At 52.6% G+C, this 19,748-nt stretch overlaps 6 protein-coding genes across 6 annotated transcripts; 4 read left to right on the top strand and 2 right to left on the bottom strand.

The window, feature by feature from the left end:
• Positions 1-1,281: 1,281 nt before the first annotated feature.
• On the top strand, positions 1,282-3,092 carry CKM354_000230600 (uncharacterized protein; the record flags this gene model as incomplete). The annotated part of the gene is made up of 4 exons (XM_044797459.1): positions 1,282-1,396; positions 1,453-1,736; positions 1,809-2,683; positions 2,738-3,092. 4 exons carry the CDS (start codon positions 1,282-1,284, stop codon positions 3,090-3,092), a joined length of 1,629 nt encoding a protein of 542 aa, XP_044653394.1.
• Positions 3,093-4,002: 910 nt separating this feature from the next.
• On the top strand, positions 4,003-7,122 carry CKM354_000230500 (uncharacterized protein; the record flags this gene model as incomplete). The annotated part of the gene is made up of 1 exon (XM_044797458.1): positions 4,003-7,122. One exon carries the CDS (start codon positions 4,003-4,005, stop codon positions 7,120-7,122), a length of 3,120 nt encoding a protein of 1,039 aa, XP_044653393.1.
• A 1,231-nt stretch (positions 7,123-8,353) lies between these two features.
• CKM354_000230400 (uncharacterized protein) lies at positions 8,354-13,322 on the bottom strand (the record flags this gene model as incomplete). Its single annotated transcript, XM_044797457.1, has 4 exons — positions 8,354-8,832; positions 8,940-9,449; positions 9,538-12,840; positions 12,902-13,322. The coding sequence occupies 4 exons, from the start codon at positions 13,320-13,322 to the stop codon at positions 8,354-8,356; spliced, it is 4,713 nt and encodes a 1,570-aa protein (XP_044653392.1).
• Positions 13,323-14,260: 938 nt separating this feature from the next.
• Positions 14,261-15,472, top strand: CKM354_000230300 (uncharacterized protein; the record flags this gene model as incomplete). The annotated part of the gene is made up of 1 exon (XM_044797456.1): positions 14,261-15,472. One exon carries the CDS (start codon positions 14,261-14,263, stop codon positions 15,470-15,472), a length of 1,212 nt encoding a protein of 403 aa, XP_044653391.1.
• Positions 15,473-16,709: 1,237 nt separating this feature from the next.
• CKM354_000230200 (uncharacterized protein) lies at positions 16,710-17,313 on the top strand (the record flags this gene model as incomplete). The annotated part of the gene is made up of 2 exons (XM_044797455.1): positions 16,710-16,792; positions 16,860-17,313. 2 exons carry the CDS (start codon positions 16,710-16,712, stop codon positions 17,311-17,313), a joined length of 537 nt encoding a protein of 178 aa, XP_044653390.1.
• A 435-nt stretch (positions 17,314-17,748) lies between these two features.
• On the bottom strand, positions 17,749-19,627 carry CKM354_000230100 (uncharacterized protein; the record flags this gene model as incomplete). Its single annotated transcript, XM_044797454.1, has 2 exons — positions 17,749-19,473; positions 19,535-19,627. 2 exons carry the CDS (start codon positions 19,625-19,627, stop codon positions 17,749-17,751), a joined length of 1,818 nt encoding a protein of 605 aa, XP_044653389.1.
• Between the last annotated feature and the right edge of the window lie 121 nt (positions 19,628-19,748).

Raw genomic sequence — 19,748 nt, 5'->3', positions numbered from 1 at the left:
TGCGCAAGGCATGGCACGGGGTTGGCACGGAAGCTCGAAATCATCAATCATCGTGCAATCCACACCGACAGACACCGTCTCGACGCCGAATGTCTGTGACGCAGGGCATCGTCGGCTGAAACGCACGAGAAGAGATGAGATATTGCCTCCGAGGACAGCCCGAGCGGGTTTCGCACGTCACTCCCGACCACACATCTTGCCCCAGGCCGTTCGCTGTCCACAATTTCTACGCTGTCGACGTCACACCCAATCCACACTTCGGAGCTGAAAAGTTATCTTTGCAAAGAACCCTTGTAGGTAGGGACTGTTTGGGCGCCAAGCGGTGGTTCTTTGCAGCTGTGCTGAGACTTAAGATTGGACAAGAAGCAGTCTAAGCACCCGCTTTTCGTCTGGCCAAGATGCTTGTGGTTTGGCACATGCGAAAGGGTTCCACTTCGTTCACGACATCGTTGCTACTTTTCTATGGGGACCTCGTTTTGGTTCATCGCTGTTGGCCGTAGACGCCACAGACGGCATTGTGGGACTTGCGCTGTTGGATTGTGCTTTGCAAGTCCGCACGGGGTGAAGCGCGGGTTTGCGCTAAGTGATCCACCCTCGTTGTAGATGGAGATGCAACGAGTGACGGTATGTCGTCACTCGGTGCAGTACTGACAGAGATACAGTCGGCGCAGAGAAGAGGACAAGACAAGCATTGGGTGAGACGCCAAAGCTCAATCCTTGTAAAAAGATCACGACGAAAAGAGGAAGCCGGCGACAAAGCATCCCATGAAACAACCAAACAGAGCAGACACCACTTCGCTGGATGCATGTCCGTCTTGTCTAATGACATCCGCCCTCTCGGCGTTCGGTGGTCTCCACGCGCCCCCAAGAAATGACACAACTGTCGTTGGCCAACGAGGACACTCTATTCTTGCTGGAGAACCACTTTTCCTCTGCTACTATCTTCCCTCCACCTACGAATTAAACATTGGCATTCACAGTCTCTTGGCTCGGGCCTATCTCGTGCCAGACACTGGTGCCGGAACTCTTTCCCTTTAGTCCAGTCAACGAAAAGGTCCCCATGATCCTTCCGACCACAGAGGACGACCGGTAGTGATGTGGGACATATATAGGTCAGGGCTCTCGCTCTTCCCCATGGCACGTTCTGCTTTACCTCTTCTCCTCTAGCTTCATTCTGGATCTTGTTCCCCCTCCTGTCTTACTGACTGGTGGGTTACTGCTGGCTGGCTGGACCAACCCCCTTCTCGACTTTGAGTAGCTGGGTCAGACACTGGAGCAATCATGAAGGTCACTATCAGCGAGGGCGGTGTGCCCTCGTATTGGGGCACCAATGGACGTGCTCTGGGCATGCTGATCACAGCTGTCGCAACCACGGACTTTTTGCTGTTCGGCTATGGTATGTTCCAGGCCGGCGGTACCCCAATGGCGCACAGACTAACATTGTTCTCTCAGACCAAGGTGTCATGTCCGGTATCATTTCCTCTCCTGCCTTTGTTGGCGACTTCCCCGAGGTCGACGGTGACTCGACCTACGAGGGTTTCGTCGTTTCGATCTACGCTGTCGGCTGCTTCCTCGGTGCATGCTTCATCCTGACTTTCGGTGACAAACTTGGACGACGAAACTCGATCTTCCTGGGCGCGTCTGTTATGATTGTTGGTGTCATTATTCAACTTGCTTGCGTTCCTCCGAACAGTGGTGCTACTGCACAGTTCATCATCGGGAGATGCATTACAGGGGTACGTTACTTCTATCTTGCTCTCACGACCAAGAGCGATGCGTTTAGGAGCTAGGCTGACTGAACGGAACAGATTGGTAACGGAATCAACACATCGACCGTTCCGACATACCAGGCCGAGTGCAGTAAATCGCACAACCGCGGAAAGCTGATCTGTATCGAGGGCGGTAACGTTGCCATCGGAACGCTCATCGCCTACTGGATCGACTACGGATGTCTATACGGACCTGATGACATGGTTTGGCGATTTCCAATTGCATTCCAATGCGTCTTCGCTTTCATCGTCATCGTCCTCATGCTGCGCCTCCCAGAATCGCCTCGTTGGTTACTCACTCATGACCGCCAGGAAGAAGCCGCTACTGTTCTTGCGGCGCTCGATGGACAATCTCGTGACAGTGTTGAGGTCCGCACCCACATGGCTGTCATCTTGGACTCCATTCGCGCTGCTGGCCACAAGGGAGGTGTCACGCCAATCTCTGCGCTCTTCACCAACGGAAAGACCCAGCACTTCCGTCGTCTCTTGCTCGGAGCTTCATCGCAGATGATGCAGCAGCTGTCTGGTTGCAACGCCGTCATCTACTACTTCCCAATTTTGTTCCAGGATGCCATTGGTGTCTCCCACAACTTGGCTCTTCTGCTTGGTGGTATCAACATGGTTGTCTACTCCATCTTCGCTACCACATCATGGTTCGCGGTCGAGCGCATTGGTCGCCGAAAGCTATTCTTGATCGGAACTGTTGGACAGTGCTTGTCCATGGTTATCGCCTTCGGAGCTTTGATCCCTGATACCGAGGAAGCTGCAAAGGGTGCGGCTGTCGGTCTCTTCACCTACATCGCTTTCTTCGGTGCTACTTGGCTGCCTCTGCCATGGCTGTACCCAGCTGAGATCAACCCTCTGAAGACACGTGCGAAGGCTAATGCCGTCTCTACTGTCTCCAACTGGCTCTGGTAAGTCGAGATGAGCAATGTCTTTGGCTACTTCAGCTAACAATCCATTCCCAGGAACTTCTTCATTGTCATGATCACGCCTGTGCTCATCGACTCCATCGGATGGGGAACATACCTCTTCTTCGCCGTGCTCAACGCCCTCTTCTTCCCCATCATCTACTTCTTCTATCCAGAGACCAGCCAGCGCACACTGGAAGAGATTGACCTCATCTTCGCCAAGGGCTACACCGAGAAGATCAACTATGTCACTGCTGCTAAGCAATTGCCACGCATGACCCAAGAGGAGATCGACCAGAAGGCACGCGAGTACGGTGCCATCGACTCGGATGAGGAGAGTGGAGGCGATTTCAAGGGCGAGAAGGACGAGGAGAAGTCCCGCCCCTCGATGAGAGAGGGTGGCTCGGCGTGAGCGTGAGACTCATGCAATCTGAATGAAGATTCAAAATTGTTGAATGCGAATGCGATGAGCGCTTGAAGCGCTTTTTGAAATGATTGTTATGTCGAACGAACCAGAGAATTCGACGGCATTTCTTGCATGGCAATGATAGAGCATAGATTGATGAGAGAGGGAAGATGGCAATGAGGGCATTTCGCGCAATGATACCCGCCCTCGCCATCTCGCGATAGAGATAGACGTATAGAAGAATAGAGCTCCCTTTCAACCTTGGGAAGCATGAGTACATGAATTATAAGTGCTTCTTGACTTCGATCTTCTGTGCCTCTGGGGGGTGAGAGTGAAGATGTTGAACGCGAGACTTGTTCTCTCGGGCGCCGTTCGCAGATGGGCTTGCAGTGTGTGGGATGATGTACTTGGTGCTACGTGTTCGCATGTGATGTCGTCAGGCTGCCTCTGGATGGACTCTGGTTGTGTCTCGTCTCTGCCTGATCGGAGAAGATGAAAATGCGCAGTGAGCACGGCAGCCTAGAAATGCTAGTTGTCCAGTAGCGGGATGAAAATAGTTCGGTGCCTTGGGGTGGATGTCGGAAGAGCGTCGTAGAGCGAGACGGCGCTGCGCCACAGGGTGGACTTGACAGACGTCAGGCCAGGATTGACGGCCAAGGCACGCGCCTGGCATTGGACTGACCGAACGAACAAGACATCTGCTGCTCTCGTACAAAATCATGTGTGCCTGAAGGTCTCTGCGTGTCCCGACACCGACCATCATCCTCGCCATGCCATGTCGCTAGCATCACACGCCAACCCACCGCCCTTCCCATGAGCTGCGACTCCGCCTCGACACCGACTCCCGCTCCCTCTCCCTAGCTCGAGCATCTCTCACCTCCCACCACTGCTCCGCGCAGTCCCCACAACTGCAACCATGTCGAGCCAACCACCGGGTACCTTCCTCCCCAATACCAAAGTCACCGTCGGCAGCCACAAAGTCTACATCGAGAAATACCTCTCCGAAGGCGGCTTCGCCCACGTCTACGTGGTCCGCATCCCACGAGACAATAATAAGCATGAAATCGCCGTGCTCAAACGCGTCGCCGTGCCCGACAAAGAGCACTTGGCCAACATGCGCACCGAAGTCGAAACTATGAAGAAGCTTAAGGGCCACAAGCACATTGTCACATACATCGATAGCCATGCTAGTCAGCTCCCTGGAGGAGGCTACGAAGTTTTCCTTCTTATGGAGTACTGCAAAGGAGGCGGATTGATCGATTTCATGAACACCAGGCTCCAACATCGTCTTACAGAACCTGAGATCCTCAAAATCTTTGGCGACTGTGCTGAGGGGCTGGCTTGTATGCATTATTTGAAACCCCCGCTATTGCACCGCGATCTGAAGGTGGAGAATGTTCTGATCTCGCGATCGTCGAGCGGGACACCTGTCTACAAACTGTGCGATTTTGGAAGCACAGCTCCTCCTAGACCTGCGGCTAGGACAGCGGAGGAGGGGAGATTGATTGAGGAGGATGTACAAAAGCACACTACAATGCAATATCGGAGTCCGGAAATGATTGATGTGTGGAGGAAACAACCGATAGATGAAAAAGCGGATATTTGGGCGCTGGGTGTGCTGTTATACAAGCTCTGCTATTACACAACGCCTTTTGAGGCCGTGGGGCAGATGGCCATCTTGAATGCGAGTTTCAAGTTTCCATCGCATCCGCAGTTTTCGGAAAGGTTGAAGAAGCTGATTAGCTCGATGTTGAAGGAGGATCCGAAGAATCGGCCGAATATTTATCAGGTGTTGAAGGAGGTGTGCAGTATGCGCGGTGTGCCGGTACCGGTTCAGGATATCTATGCGAACCGGACACAGTCGGAGGTGCGAAGGAATGAGGCTTTGCCATCTCCTGAAGCTGTGTCGAACGCGGCTGTGGGACTTTCGAAAGCAGCGCCGCAGGTTCAGGTGCAGCAATTGCCAGATATCACACCGATGCGAAGAGGGAGACCGACTGCGCCAGCTCAACAAGGACCTGCTGCTGTGGCTTCTACCGCAGCTGCAGCTGCGAGGCCGGCACAAGGAGATCCATTTGCAGCATTGGATTCGAAGAATTACGATGAGCGAGCTGGTGCTGTGGACGAGCTATCGAAGCGATTCCCCAGCCTGGACGAATTTGCGATTGCTCACGATGGGGGCAAATTCGCCTTTCCGCCTACATCTCCTCCTACAACATCATCCTCGGCCAAGCCAGCTCAGAACAATTTGAGCGAGAGAGTGACAAATGCATTGGCGGACGAGGTGTTTGGTGCGAAAGAGAAGCCACCACAGCTGAAGACCCAAGCTGCTCGTCCGGCGACTTCTGCTACAAACACACGACGACCTTCGCCAGTACGGACATCAAACAAGCCTTCAACAAGCGATCTTCGATCTCCTCCACTGCAACATCCCATGCCGATGCGGAATATCTCTCCTTACAAGTCCACAGCTGTGGGAACATCACCTCCACCTACTGCTATGAAGAAGATGCCTGATGTCAATTCGCGGCCAATCTGGCGAGTACCTGAAAGCACTAGACCAGCTAGCCAGCCTCGGGCGTCAGAAGATGCTAAAGCTGTGGCTGCTTCTCTGAAGCCAAGTCTGCCGCCTACCCAGCGTCCAGCTCTGCTAGAAGTGCATCGTTCCAAATCACAAACAGCCACCGTGCAGGCAGATCATGCACATTCTTCTCGACCATCTCTGGAAGGCGGTCGACCGTCTTCGCAAGACCTCGCACAAGCTAATGATATCAGCCGCACCAAGTCTTTGAGCAACAGATCAAGGCCTTCTAGCATGTACGTGAGCTCGAACATGGACTTCCTGAAGGAGCAAGAGCAGCAGCGCAAACGGCCTTCCTTGGAGATCAGACGGCACAGTCGACAGCCTTCGCAGACGCGCGAGCCTGAAACGGAGGAGGCAGTCATTAATGATGACATGGATTATTTGCGCAACACTGAGCAGAGCGAGAAGTCTTCGAAAGGGCATCACAAGAAGAAGTCCAGTCTTGGGCAGATTGGCAGCAATGCCAAGAATATGTTCGCTGGCCGTTTTGGCGATGCATTCAAGCGGTTCGAAAGTAGTGAGAAGCAGGGTCCGATGACACCCGAAGCACGAGAACGTGAACAGGAGCCAGTGCTCTTGTCTCCCATCACTGGCTCTGAAGCTACGCCAAGCAGGCATTCAGATCACGAGGAAGAGGAAGAATTGCCACCTGAAGTCAGGCGCGAGCTCGAACGAAGGAGGCTGATCGAGGAAGAGAATCGCGTAGCTGCAGCTGCGGAGGAGTACAGATCTCGCGTTGCAGCGCAACCAAGTGGCGCGCCAGCACCGACACGAGCGAGCACTATTCAGCAAAGGGTTCAGTCCCTGCTCGATGATGGACGACAATCACCTGCGCCACGCAGGACAGCTGAAGGATACGGGCGGTATACTGAGTCCGACCCACCATCTCAACCGCCGCGGCCTGCTCAGGTACAGCAGCCACTGCAGAGCGGATTCAAGCCTCCTATCATATCGCAGAAACCAACAGGCGTCAATCCGAACATATCGAATAATCCTTACCCGAAGACGAGACAACAGCCGACAGAGGTTCCTACTCCAAGCTACACTCCTCCACCAGCTTCAGCGTCCACCGAGCAAGCTCCACTCCAAAGAGTCGTGTCGAGACCCAATGCACCTCCCAAACCGAAAGCGCTTCGAACCGGGGGACCAGTGCAATGGCCACCGCCGCAATCTCCAGAACAGGAAAAGACGCCTCCCAGCAAGCCCAGCGGCCTCGCAGCTCTACTCGCCAAAGACCTTGAGGGCGTGCCGGATTATCCTCCGGCTGGCAGCAGTGCGTCCCAAACGCAGTCTAACAATTCACAAGCGCCTTCGAATCTGATAGAGCTCTCTCCTACTTCGCCGAACGATGTAGACAGTTTTAGTAAACGGTATCCGAGCTTGAGCGGGATCGAAATGGTGGAGACGGAAATTGGAGGCGAGAGGAAGATGATGCGCGTTAAGGAGATTTAGAGGAGCTCTTGTAAAGCGTATTGTTAGATGAGTTGGGATATAGAGCAGGGGAAGACAGCTATATGGTATGAGGAAGTGCTTGGTGCATGAGCACGAAGCTCTGATCGGGCGCATACACTCTGCTCCTGTGCTTGTTGTCTCATCTCTCCACGTGATGTTTCGCTCAGCGAACATGCTGACTGCCATTAGTTGCCGCTTTTCGAGGACCAAATATACAGGAGAAGAAGACCATAAGGAGAAGAGCTCATGCGATGGAACCATGCAGTGCACTGGATGTTTTCGCTCACCGAGACAGACAAGCTGAACAGAGGATATGCCTTCATTGCGGCATACACAAGAAAGGTTCTTGGCATTCATGCATCAGATCTCTTTTGATCAATGCAGGAAGCATACAACTGCCGAACATATTTCACTGGACCTGAGCTATCGAAGTCTCACGCCATCGCTCCACTGCTGTTTCTGTGGTTGGTTGCTGGGAAACGGCAACTAATGGGTGCTCATGCATATGTCCTTCGTGATAAAGTCTAAATCATTGTAGGGCACAGGGCACGATTCTATGAGCCCTATTGAGATGGAGGATCTTCGGATGGATTGGCGGTGGTATCAACGGGTCCGCTAAGAGCAGTCGCAAGGATCACGTCAATGCTGCGATGCCTGCCACGATCATCGCCATGTTCGCACGATTGGGACAGTATCTACCGTAACCGGGGCGTTGCGGCATACTCAAACTGAATAACGGCGTCGTGAGAATCATCAAGGGACGATAGAGCCAAGTGAAGTTTCTGTAGAGGCTGAGTCTTTCCACTTCATATTTCCCCCAAGCGAGCTCAAGTACAACGCAAAGATCCCGTGCTTTTGTGCCCAGATATTGTGAGGGATACACTTTTGAGGTAGGCAAGGGATATGGAGGTCGCGGTCGCCGGCACAGCTGAAATTGAGTAAAGCACATCCATACGTCGCAAGTCCATTATTAGAAGCGACCCCTCCCTGCGAGTCTTCAGACTACCAACATGATGTCCCTGCGATCATGTGGCTCTGGCCTGCTCGCAGTGATATAGCACAAGATCAAAGCTTATGCATGGGCATGTTCGCGCGCACAGCTCGTGTTCCACTTACTCCTCAGGCGTCGTGGCTACAAATTGACCATATGTATAATATGACTTTGGCAATGTTTGACAGCTGACTCGGAGCCCTAGGCTCCTTGGGGTCACATTTCCTGGTTTGCGCTCCATCAAACCGTGAGACTACTGCCTTCAGCTGAAGTCGTGGGATAACTTGCGCCACTGCTCAGTAGGAGCTGCACTATCTCTTTGGATCGCTTATTGTCTTCAATTGTGGCAGCTTCCAGAGCTTCGCCAAGCCAGTAGTCGTTGATCGGGACATCAAGACTCAGCAACAAGCGCACGACCTCCCTTCTGCTCGTCCGAGAGGCCCAAAACAGACATTTACCGTAATTACCTTGAGAATCTCGATTGAGCAGCAGCTCCACGATACGCGCATCATCATACTTTGTCTCACAGGCAGCTTGGAGAGTAGATCCGCAGTTTCCAGAGTTGGCGTACATGTCTGCGCCTCGATCGAGTAGGAGCTCCACAGCGTCTCGATTGCCTGCGTAAAAAGCATAGTAGAGAGCAGTTCCAGTGGATACGCCGCACGCGTTGACGTCTGCGCCTCGATCAAGCAACATTGTAAGAACAGTCTCGTGTTCAGCTCGCCGCAGTCAATCCCGATGTCCGCCCCTCGATCGAGCAGTACTTCCACCGTTTTGTGACAGCCAAATTGACAGGCATCATAGAGAGCGGTTCTGCCGAACTCACGGCGAGCATTAATATTCGCGCCTATATCGAGCAGCCTAGACACAACGTCGGTATATCCGAAGCCAGCGGCAGCAACAAGAGCGTCTCCAAGTTCGCTACATTTGGATATCACGCCCGCGTCTCGATCAAGGAACAACTCTGCCGTAGCTTGATAGCCAAAAAGACAGGCATAGTAGAAGGCAATCCCGATATATTGGCCGAGAGTGTTCGTATCTACGCCACGATCGAGCCAGAAAGACACAAGACCGCGATGTCCGGAGCGATCGGCAGCTATTAGAGCGTTTCCAAGTTCGCTAAATTTGAAATTTAGGCCCGCGTCACGGTCGAGTAATAACTCTGCCATTCTTGTTTCACCACAGGAAGAAGCATAGCGGAGGGCATTCCCGGCAGCTTCGCTGCGAGCGTTGACATCCACGCCTCGGTCGAGCAATTTGAATAGGATGTCGCAAGATCCGGCGCGAGCGGCAGCGAAGAGAGCGTCTCCATGGTAGCAGCACTTCACATCAACGTCTGCGCCTCGATCGATTAGCAACTCAATAGTCTTGTGATGACTCTTGGAACAAGCGTGGTATTCGAGCAGTTCCAGTAGAGAGGTCACATGCATAAATGTCTGCGCCAAGTTCAATCAGCAGAGACGCAATATCGGCATGGCCGCGATAAGCGGCAGCATCTAGAGCAGTCCTGTAGTAACTGTTCATCGTGCTTCGAGCATTGATCTCAGCACCATGTTCGAGCAGCATTCGAATAATGTCCTTGTTGTAACTGGCCACAGCGGCCTGAAGAGCAGGCCCGAATTCTGCACCATCGACACTCATATCGGCGCCTCGATCTAGTAGGAAACGTACGATCGGAGCGTCGCCCCTTGAACAAGCCAACTGGAGAGCAGTTGCACTGCCATATGTGCCACTCACGGCATCAATATCTGCCCCTCGATCCAGAAGTAGCTCCATTATTTTTTGACGGCCATACTCTGTTGCACTGTAGAGAGCGGTCCGGTTATTTTCACTGGTGGCTTTCACATTCGCGCCTCGACCAAGGAGTATTTGCACGACTTTCGTTTGATCCTCAGCAGAACCATCATAATAAGGAAACCGCAAGTTGTACCACTTGCCTTCCACAGAAGCAGCTTGCGAGGCGGATCCGAAGAGCCTGACTTGTGCCTCGATATCAGCACCACTATCGAGTAGTAGTCTGACGATCGCTGAGTTGCCTACGGCGGAGGCAACTTGGAGAGGATAGCAACCCCCGCTCTCGGCGTTGACGTTGGTACCTTTGTCAAGGAATAGTCGTACAATCGCCATCTGGCCTTGCACGATCGCACATTTGAAAGCGTACGCAACGATGTTGTCCCAGCCCATTTCTTGGCCACCTCCGCTGAAGCAGCATACCGCGGTTCCCCAGAAGAATGACGCTGACATATCATCAGGTGGAATACCACCATTAGGATACAATTTGGTCTGGAGCACGGATTCCCAGGGCCTAATGTTTCTGCGTTTGAGCTCGTTGTTGTGATCGAGGATACATCGTACGATTGGTCTTTGATCTTGATGCACGGCGGCTACCAAAGCCATACCAGCGTTGAACCACGGGACATTTGCCAGTAAATATTCCAATACGTGCATTCGAGAACTACCAGGAGGTATGACAAGAGCGTGTTGGCTGGCGGTACCGATACTGCCATCACCCAGTAGGATTCCGTTATGGTCATCCACATAAGTAAGGCTTTCAGCCAACCCCCAGTTGCCGCACTCTGAAGCCCACACTATGAGCCCTCTATCGAGGTCGGTGTGGTCACACCAATCGAACACTCGACCAGGTCGGCCGAACCCAGGGTCTAGTGCGAGTTTGTCCAAAGAGGGCATTGCAACGCCATCGAAAATTGCTTCTAGAGCATATCGACGGCCTCTAACGAAAGCGGCAATGGCAGCACAACGCCACTGTTCTTTTGGGAGTTGTTCCCATATATCGTATCCTTTCTCCTTGGCAGCTGCGATCAGTCGCGAGAGTCCTCTTTCCGCTGCTAGATAAGGTAGTGTTACTTCCGCACTGTACTCGTATGGCTTTTGATCTAAATGTTTGACAATGTTGATATGATGCTCGCTAGGATAGATCTCAAGGAGCGTGTCTTGAGCTATTCCGACCGCCGCCCCGTTGGCGTGGTACAGTACATTGTCATTGGCATAGCGCAAGAAAGGATAAATGTCGTCAATAGCGTCCAGGTCATGATGTCTGGAGACTTCAGTCGAATCTAGCGCGAGGTAATTCAGACAACAGCTCTTCAGCTTTTCGTGGCAGCGACCGCGAATATCAGTACCAAGATCCGGAAATATATCGGCGAGGTGGCCGTCTTTAACGAAGAAGTCCGGTATAGATTCATGGATAAACTGTACGGTAGGCTCCTTTCTGTCCCATGGCCATTGCGATGAGACAACTTCTGCAAGGCCCTTCGAGGAACTCTGGACATATCGCTTGATCTGGTCAAAAGTAACACGTTCACGATCCCAAGGGTCTGGACGCCACAAGACGCTGCCTGGAGAGTGATCCTGCAATCCAGACTCCATAGCGAAATAGAATTCCGCCAGAGAAAGTGGTTCCGCAGCAAAGAGGATCCATTGAATGCAAAGAAGAAACTCTTCCATCTCCTCATCGTCTCGCCGCAAAGTTTCTAAGAAAAGGGCGCTGAGTCCACTGGGCATCTCTTCCAATCTTGTCTTTATGCAGCGCATGCGACCACGACGAATTTCCTTGTTGAGGATATCGATAACTAGCACAGCCCACAGGAAGACTCCGTTCGCTTTTCTCTGTACTTTCTCACAGATTTCGTGCACCATAGTGCCTTCTCCCTTCATCTGTAGCCGCTGTTCGATGTACACGTTCAAGTCGTCCAAATGGCCTGTCGCCTCGTCCAAGTTCATGCGAATGCCGTTGCGTATCATGATGCTTGGGTAGTGACGACTAGCGAAACAGATCGAGAGCATCCCACTGCCTACAGCAAAATTATCCTGAATGTCTTCCATGACTTCGACCATTTCTTGTATCTCTTGCTCGTCACATTCATCGAGTGCATCAATGAATAGTGTGAGGGCGCGCGGGCCGACCTTTTGTATTACATCAGACAGAAGGTGCTTCAGAGAATGCAGAGTCCATTCACTGGAAGGCTTCTTGCCATCTAGGATGGTTTGTAGCTTTGGAAAGGCCTTGAAGAGCTCGAAGAGTAGCGCGCGATACATCCCGTTGGTTGTTTTCTCCAGGGTATTGCCTCGAGCATTGAAGAAGAAGCCAAACACGAACTCATACTCAGACTTCCGCTCGCTGGCCTTCGAATGCAGAAATTTCATCAGAGTTGATTTGCCTGCGCCGGGCTTGCCTACAATCCAGAAGGTCCTGCGATCGCTGCTGCTCCATTTGGAGTAGTCTACATGTTCCAAAACCCACTCGCAGGTATTTTTGTGCACGTTTCTGATATTGGCTTGACGTGCACCCAGTTCCGGAAAACCCAATGATGCTAGCACAGATTTGCGATGCGCATTCATAGTGTCATTACGATCATGATGAGCACTGCCTTCGTCCTGGGGAGAGAGGCGCAGCCTGTCGTGAATGACCTTTTCGAGCCTCTCGGACGCGTGATCGCCTCCCTCGCCGTAGATGGGTGCCATGTGTACTTCAAATATACCTAGTAGGCAATAGGCCTTGTCCTCAGCCCTCTTAGTCTCTCGAGGCGCAGCCCAGCGAAACCTTTCTTTTACCGAGAATGTAGACAATGGGGCTCCCTCAAGCGCACGTTGTGGTATGTTGGTTCGATTGTGAATTAGATCTGACAGCTCTGCTTTGGTCCCAATCATATGTCGGTCGCTGGACCAGAACTCAACAACTTTTGGAGCGAGCAGTTCTTGCAAAGTCCCTATGTAGCGGCCATGTTAGTCAATGTTGCCATTTCCTTTTCGGGAGAGGGCAGTCGATACAGCCTCGAGTGAACCATCGACTATTCTGAAATGCAATCTTCCAGCTGTACACAGCTGATTCATCATCGTCGTCCTGTATCTTCCTTACATCGGAAAGGTAAACGTAGCATTTGCTCGCTCTCTTGTACCAGCGGAACATGGAGTTGAGGGATTCACTGAGATCGGCTGAACTGCTTTTGTCGATGCAGCACGAGTCCACCCAGAAATGCTTCAAATCGTCTTTCCTTGCTTGATTGCCGCAGAACATGATCTTGTCACGTCCAGGTTTGGTCTTGCCGCGCCCATCGATCACGTCGTTGTAATTGACTTCGTCCTCGTCGGCATACCAGGTATGGGAGAGGATAGCATATGGGGGACATTTGTCTTCGTCATATGTCCCCAGCGAAAGCTCGCCATGCTCGTCCAAGCTCAGGAGATGCATCGTCGCTCGATTCCATCCGACTCTCAACGTGGCGAGAGTAAGTAGAGTGCAGCCAGAGGAGCAAATGAAGAGGTGGGGCGAGGTGTTCGGACAAGGCTGAGATGCGCCACACCCGACCACAGAGCGGCAAGCCAAGCTGGAAGGATCGCCGAAGAATCAGTGAGTAACTTTTAGCGTTGCATCAACCTGTAGCTGCTTTACTACTCTGAAGCACGTACAAGCAGGAGCAAGATCTCCCTAGATGCAGGCGCCCAATCAACGGCACGTGGTGATTTGGATGTCCGTATGTTTGCCACCAAGTTAATGGCTTAGAGAACCTTTTCGAAGGGCTTCCAATTCTGATGCATCACATGTGGGCTCTGTTTTGAGGAGCGCTGGAAACAGATAACCCCAAGAATGGCGATATGCGCGGAACTCGCCTGTGGTCTCTCCTCGAGAATATTTGGCCCACGGTAGCGTCACTCGCATGTTGAATCGGTATGCGTTTCGTTTCGTCGGATGGTTGACGGCGACACCTTTGCACTGGATAGTCGTGTAACATATTGAGCTGTTGAAAAGTGCGAGGGCAGTCGCGGTCGCCTTCGATCAACGGATGAAGTGAAGCGCGCCGCTAGTTGCATCGGCTGCGCGGTACAGGCAAGGACAGCGCCCTCCTTCCTTCCACGCACTGACAGCATCAACCTCGATCACATGCGAAAGTCGACATCGCATCTACGCCAACAGCGTGCCAGCTGCCGCCATGAATGGCATGAACGGCGCCGCTCCCCCTAACCTACACAGAACAGACCGGTGCATGACAGTGGCCGAGGTCAAGGCCATCGCAGTTGGCCAGAGTTGCTTCCAATGCAACGAGATGCGCACTGCCGGCGACGTGAGTCTTCCAACATGCGCCTCCTTGTGATCGGCCCTCCAAGCTGACTTTGGGCCAACAGTGCGATATGTCCGAGGGCAGATGCTCCAATTGCGTTTACTACTGCAAGCCAAACACGGAGTGCGAGCCAAGTACCAAGTCTTTCGAATACCACCTATACAACCAGGCCGCTAGTGCTGAAGACAAGAAGCTGCGTCAGCCGAAGGCTAGGAAGCGACCGAACCGTAAACCGCCAGGATATGGCTTGCGTCCAAACGGTCCAGCCAAGTTGTTGCCACCAGAGCTGATAAATGAACCTTTGAAATATCTCCAACCAACTCCAAGATACGCAAAGGAAAACGAGGAGAAACAGGCTGCCAAGCTGCAGCACGAAGATGACACCATCCGGGACGCTGATGGGGCATCTTCTGTCGCTGGCGCAATGCCTGGCTCAAGTGTGGAAGGCCGCTCGAACTTCAGCTCTGGCTTCAGCTGCCCAGTGCCAATGCAAATGCCAATACCTGCGACAGCTCCTCCATCTTACAAGTCTGGGCCCTACAACATGTCCGACCATCATAGCACGCCTTTTCCGTCCAACACGCAAGGCCCTTCATACAGGACTGGTCCTTCGTGTTCGACAAGTCCATCACACATGCCTGGTCTTGCTTACCCGCAGGTTTTGTCGCCCGCGCCAGGTGCTTCTTCCACGTATACTGCTTCGTCCACGCCCAGTCCTTACTACGCGCTCAGTGGCCAGAATGTTTCCTCTGGCGTGCCCTTTCAGTACGATGCAGTCATTCCACGAGGCGGTTCATCATTCGGCAACAAGAACGGCCCATACTCGAACTCGCCGCCTGCGATGCCAGTCTACAACGGCCACCCATACATGGCGTCCCAGAATGTACAGTACCAGTGGCGTCGGGCCGAGATAGCTGCTCAAGGTGCAGCTCCTGTGGCGTCCCCTCTGCCAGCAACACCGGCCCCATCTACAGCAGCAACTCAATCGCACGACTGTTATCCACAAGAGCCGAGCGTGCACCCCAGTAAGAGGCTGAAGGCCTCTCTCGAGGCTGGAAACTCTGAGGCTCGGTGGGCACAGCAGCTCCTACCGCAACAATCACCCTCTGCCCCAAGTGAAGAGCCCCTTGCTCAGAACAACCTGCTCAAGCGTCGACTCTCTCAGGTCGACCTCGGTGCCGGGAAGATGAAGGAAGAAGAGCCATCTAGGGCCACGATGCAAAAAGCGGAGCCGTCTGAGGATGTGGATGTCAAGATTGAGACAGAAGAGTTGTGTGACTAGACGACACGCAGATCTAAGCTGGGCTGGCCACTTGTTGGGAACGTTTCCATGGACCCAGACATGCATCGTCGCTCATCGCTTGTACTTGAGCAACAGGTGTAGGTGAACTGGCTGATGGCCTGGCATACTTGGGCTTGCCTTCTTTTCGTCTCGGGTCTTTGCACTTTGCTCACTATTGACCTTCGAATTTTTTCTTGCTTCGGGTGCTTTCTGGATTACGCAGTGCCTCATCAAATCGGGTTCTCCGAGGACTCGTGGCATGCTTCCAGGTCCGTGAAGATGAGGCTGTTTACGGCGACCTTTGACCACGCCATCTCTGCGAGCGCAGTCGCAATGGCTTGGAAGAGCTGTGCAAGGCAGGGAGACTGAAATGGTGAACTCACGCAAACGTGATGTCGGCTACGGATGTGTACCTGGCCTGGCGTGTCCAAGCACAGACAGGAACACACTCAGTAGGGCATGCCAGCATAACTGTGAAGCGAAGCAACACCCATTCTGTCACCGACATTTTCTCCCTCATTCGCCCTCATAATATCCCTTCCTGCTCGTCTCCGAACAATCTCTTCCAAGACATATTGCCTGCCGAGACGTGCACCCGACTGCTTAAGATTCGGGCGAAGACGGAGGTGTATGGCATGACAGGTCACGGTCAGATCTCCTTCTGGTTGATGCACGGTTCGGATAGCACCGGTTCTTGGTTAAGCGGGCATGCGGGGTCCGACAGCGAGATACTCACGATCGTGGGATAGATTCGTGACTCGAAATGCATGAGATGGAGAGGACATGCTCCAATGGAAATGACACATGTGTAGATGACTCTGGCTAACTATCCTTCAATCATGCATATGTTTGCTTCGTTGTGTGTTTTTGCAGTGACGGGAATAAGCGAGGTCAATTGCGGAGACATAGAGTTGGGGTAGCTAGCTCGGCTGTCCCATGACGATGGCTGTGAGAGTGAGCTAGCGACCTGGCTGTGCATGTGCCATGGCATTGCGTTACGTACCGAGACACGCACTGGTAGGTTCTGTCTCTCTTGTGCTGAATTTCTCTGTTCAAGTTTGCTATTTGCTCCAGTAGGAAGATACTTGATTGCTACTGCCTTGCCTGTTGAGCGAAAGTATACAAGAGCACGCGAGCAGGAACAAGGTGTGATCAGAAGACAGTTCCGAACACGCGATCAATTTCCCGGAACGAGAGAAGACCGAACGAAAGAACACGAAGAGCAGAAACAGAAATAATGTCTTCCGACTCAATAGCCCTCTTCCGCAAAGGTCTCGGACCAGACCTTAACGAGCTCGCAGAGAAGCACTACCAACACGAGTAAGATACTTCCTGCCGAAACTGCCAACGAAACCGAAACAGAACCTAACATTCCTCTTCTTCCCAGCCTCACCTCCTCCGACCGCGAAGCAATCAAATCCGCCGCTTCCACCGTCTCCCTCTACACCTCCATCGGCTCAGCCATAGGCCTAACCCTCTCCCTCGCCCTCGCCTACCGCATCCGCTCCTCCCGCGCCCGTCTCTTCCGCGCCTTCAAAACAACCGAAAAGCCCACACACGTCCGTTTCGCAGACGGCCGAGAAGAGACCCTTCCAGATCTCACACCACTTGTGAAACCCAGTCGTCTAGGCGATTTCGCGACTTTCGGGTTCCTTGGTCTTGGTGGGATATTTATTGGAGGTGAGACAGGGCTTTTGACGGGAAGTTTGAGTGCGAAGGGAAAGTTGTTGAAGGATGAGGAGAGGAGGGAGAGGATTCAGAATGCAATGAAGGCGTTTCGGGTTGAGGCGTTGAGGAAGCAGGCGGATGAGTTGGAGGGGAGGAGGGGGTTGTGGATTTGAGTGGTAGAAGAACGTACAGAGCAGAAAATATTAGAGAACGCGTGAAGAGGGCCATGTGCGGTCTACTGAAGGACTTGGGACGGGGAGACCGGCAGTGTTGACGCATGGACGAAAGAATGTGTGAAAGCAAGGTTCGTTCTTCGGGATTGATCTCCACCTCAATACATGTGAAGGCCGAACACACCACTCGCAAGACTTGTCTGCACTGTTCGAATACAGATAGCATCATAGCGTGGAGCAGGGGAATTTCATATCTTAACGTGCAGGCACTAGATTCTTGTTTCCTCGTGTCCAAGTCAAACCGGCAAGAAAGTATAGCTCATTTGGCTAATGGTTTCTGGAGCCTCTCATGGTAACAGCACAAGCGGGCAACGCTCAGCATGAATACCCAAGTATACAGCAAACACGAGGATCCAAGCCGAATATTCAATCCAGCTAGACAGCCAACTCATCCTCGCTCCAATCCTCCTGCATGACTTCACTCCTCTTTCGCTCCAGTCTATCCGACTTCCTCCGCTTGACAGGCCTCGCGACAACAACTTGCGGACTCCCCGTTATCGAACGACTTTGCAGCGGCGAACGCTCTGCCAAATCGATCTGCACGAATGCTATTCGTGGACGATTGACTTTGACGACAGATTTCGCTAGCACGTCCGGCGTCTCGGGCTCAAGGTTCTCCTTTCCCTCGCACAACAAAGCTGCGGAGTGAGGACTTTGTAAGACGTCTTTCTGCTCCCGCTGAGTGAACGGAGTTCTCCAGACCCAGTCGCAAAGATTGCCATCCCACCCGAAGCGCGGCGATTTCGCTCGTGGTGTTTGCAGTGAGTCTGGTTGTCGTCTCTCTCCCGTCATGTACAGGTACAAGCTATCGTCGAGGTCGTTATCCACGTGCCCATTCTCGATACGGAGGCGCGTGAGGAGTTCCATCGCTATCTGGCGAAGTACAGCAGTTGTAGCTGTGTGAGGGTGCTGCTCGATGTACTTCTTTATGCGAATGAGGACTGCATCAGCAACATTGAGTCCTTCATTCACGTATAGACAGACAAGGTCCGTGGCGACTAAGGCAACGAATTCTTGTTCGCGCCGCAACAACTTGCGTTTGTTAGTGAAATCGCGTGTCGGATGATCGTAGGCCTTGAGCAGAGCATAATGGCCGGTTTCATGCTCAAGTCCGTGACTGATCGCAGTCAGAATGATAGATCCCAATATGAAAGACGTGCCGATTCTTGCTGTTTGAGCATCTTTTTGCAGTGAGAGGCTCACGGCCAGTCGATACATATCCTCGCGTAGTGGCTGTCCATGTTGTTCTCCATGCAATACCAGACTCGTCGATGCCATGACAAGTAGTTTTGAGGCAACTTCATCCAGATTCTTTCTAATGTTGTCGCTTTTCGTGTCGTGTGAACGTGACATGCTTAGGCTCCAAGCATGAGTTTCGGTATACATCTGTATGAATTTGAGTGCATCGTCTTGTGCTCCTTCAACAACCGCATGGAGGGCTGTATTCCACAACCCCGGATGTGCAGTCGCCAGCACCAGGACTCTGCCAGGGTCTTGCTCGATATATCGCCTCCAAACGCGAAATCGCATGCCCTTCGTATGACGCGCACCAGTCACGAGAGCGATTTTGAGTGGCGTCACGACCTCACTCCTCTGGTAAAAATCGTCCAGCAACCTTTCGACCTCCGCATATGCTTTCTGTCGAGTGCAGTCATTCACAAGGCCTCCAACACAGGCGTCGCTCAGGACGCCATCAAAGATAGCCCATCGAATAGCATTCAGGCCTTGACTTCGCCCAACTTCGCGAAGTCCTTGCCAGCTGGGTCCCTTGATCTCGATCAGGTCATCAAAGAACGACCAAACTTCCTCTAGAGTAGCACTTCGCGTATCTTCCCCAGCTGCCTCATCCTGAGACTCTATATATTCTGGCACCTTGCGGAGACAAGTCTTTAAGAGACTACTTGCTCCCTGCCTGGATGGTGGCTCCGGTGGTCGTGTAATGCTCAGAAAAGATTGGAAAGCGGTACGCAAAGCGTCTTCTGCCTTTTCCACAGGGTCGTCTATTTTGACTGGCAGTTTAACAGACTTCCGCTGTCGAGTCTGGTCTGGTATGTCGTGCGCCTGCAAAGGGCTGGAAGGAAGTCGATCACTGCCAAAGGTCTGAACTCGCTTCAGAAATGGACTCGGAAGAGATACTCTCTGGACTTTCCCGTTGCCATACGCTTCCGTACCACCCACTGGCCGTGAAACCTTGGCCCTCCTGCTGCTCGCATACGTTCGAGTCCGCGGCTTCTTCGCTCCATTGGGTAGCCATGCTGGATCCGTCAAAGAGTCGGGTTTCTGCTTCCTGGACTTCGTATGAGGCTTCCGTTCTGGCTCCGGTGCTCGAATATCCGGTCGCAATAATTGTCGGATGGTTTCTATTCGGGAATTGA

Source organism: Cercospora kikuchii, assembly GCF_019650295.1.
Source record: "Cercospora kikuchii DNA, contig_00002, whole genome shotgun sequence".
NCBI classification, from domain to species: Eukaryota; Fungi; Ascomycota; class Dothideomycetes; order Mycosphaerellales; family Mycosphaerellaceae; genus Cercospora; species Cercospora kikuchii.
This window is presented reverse-complemented; position numbering and strand designations above follow the sequence as displayed.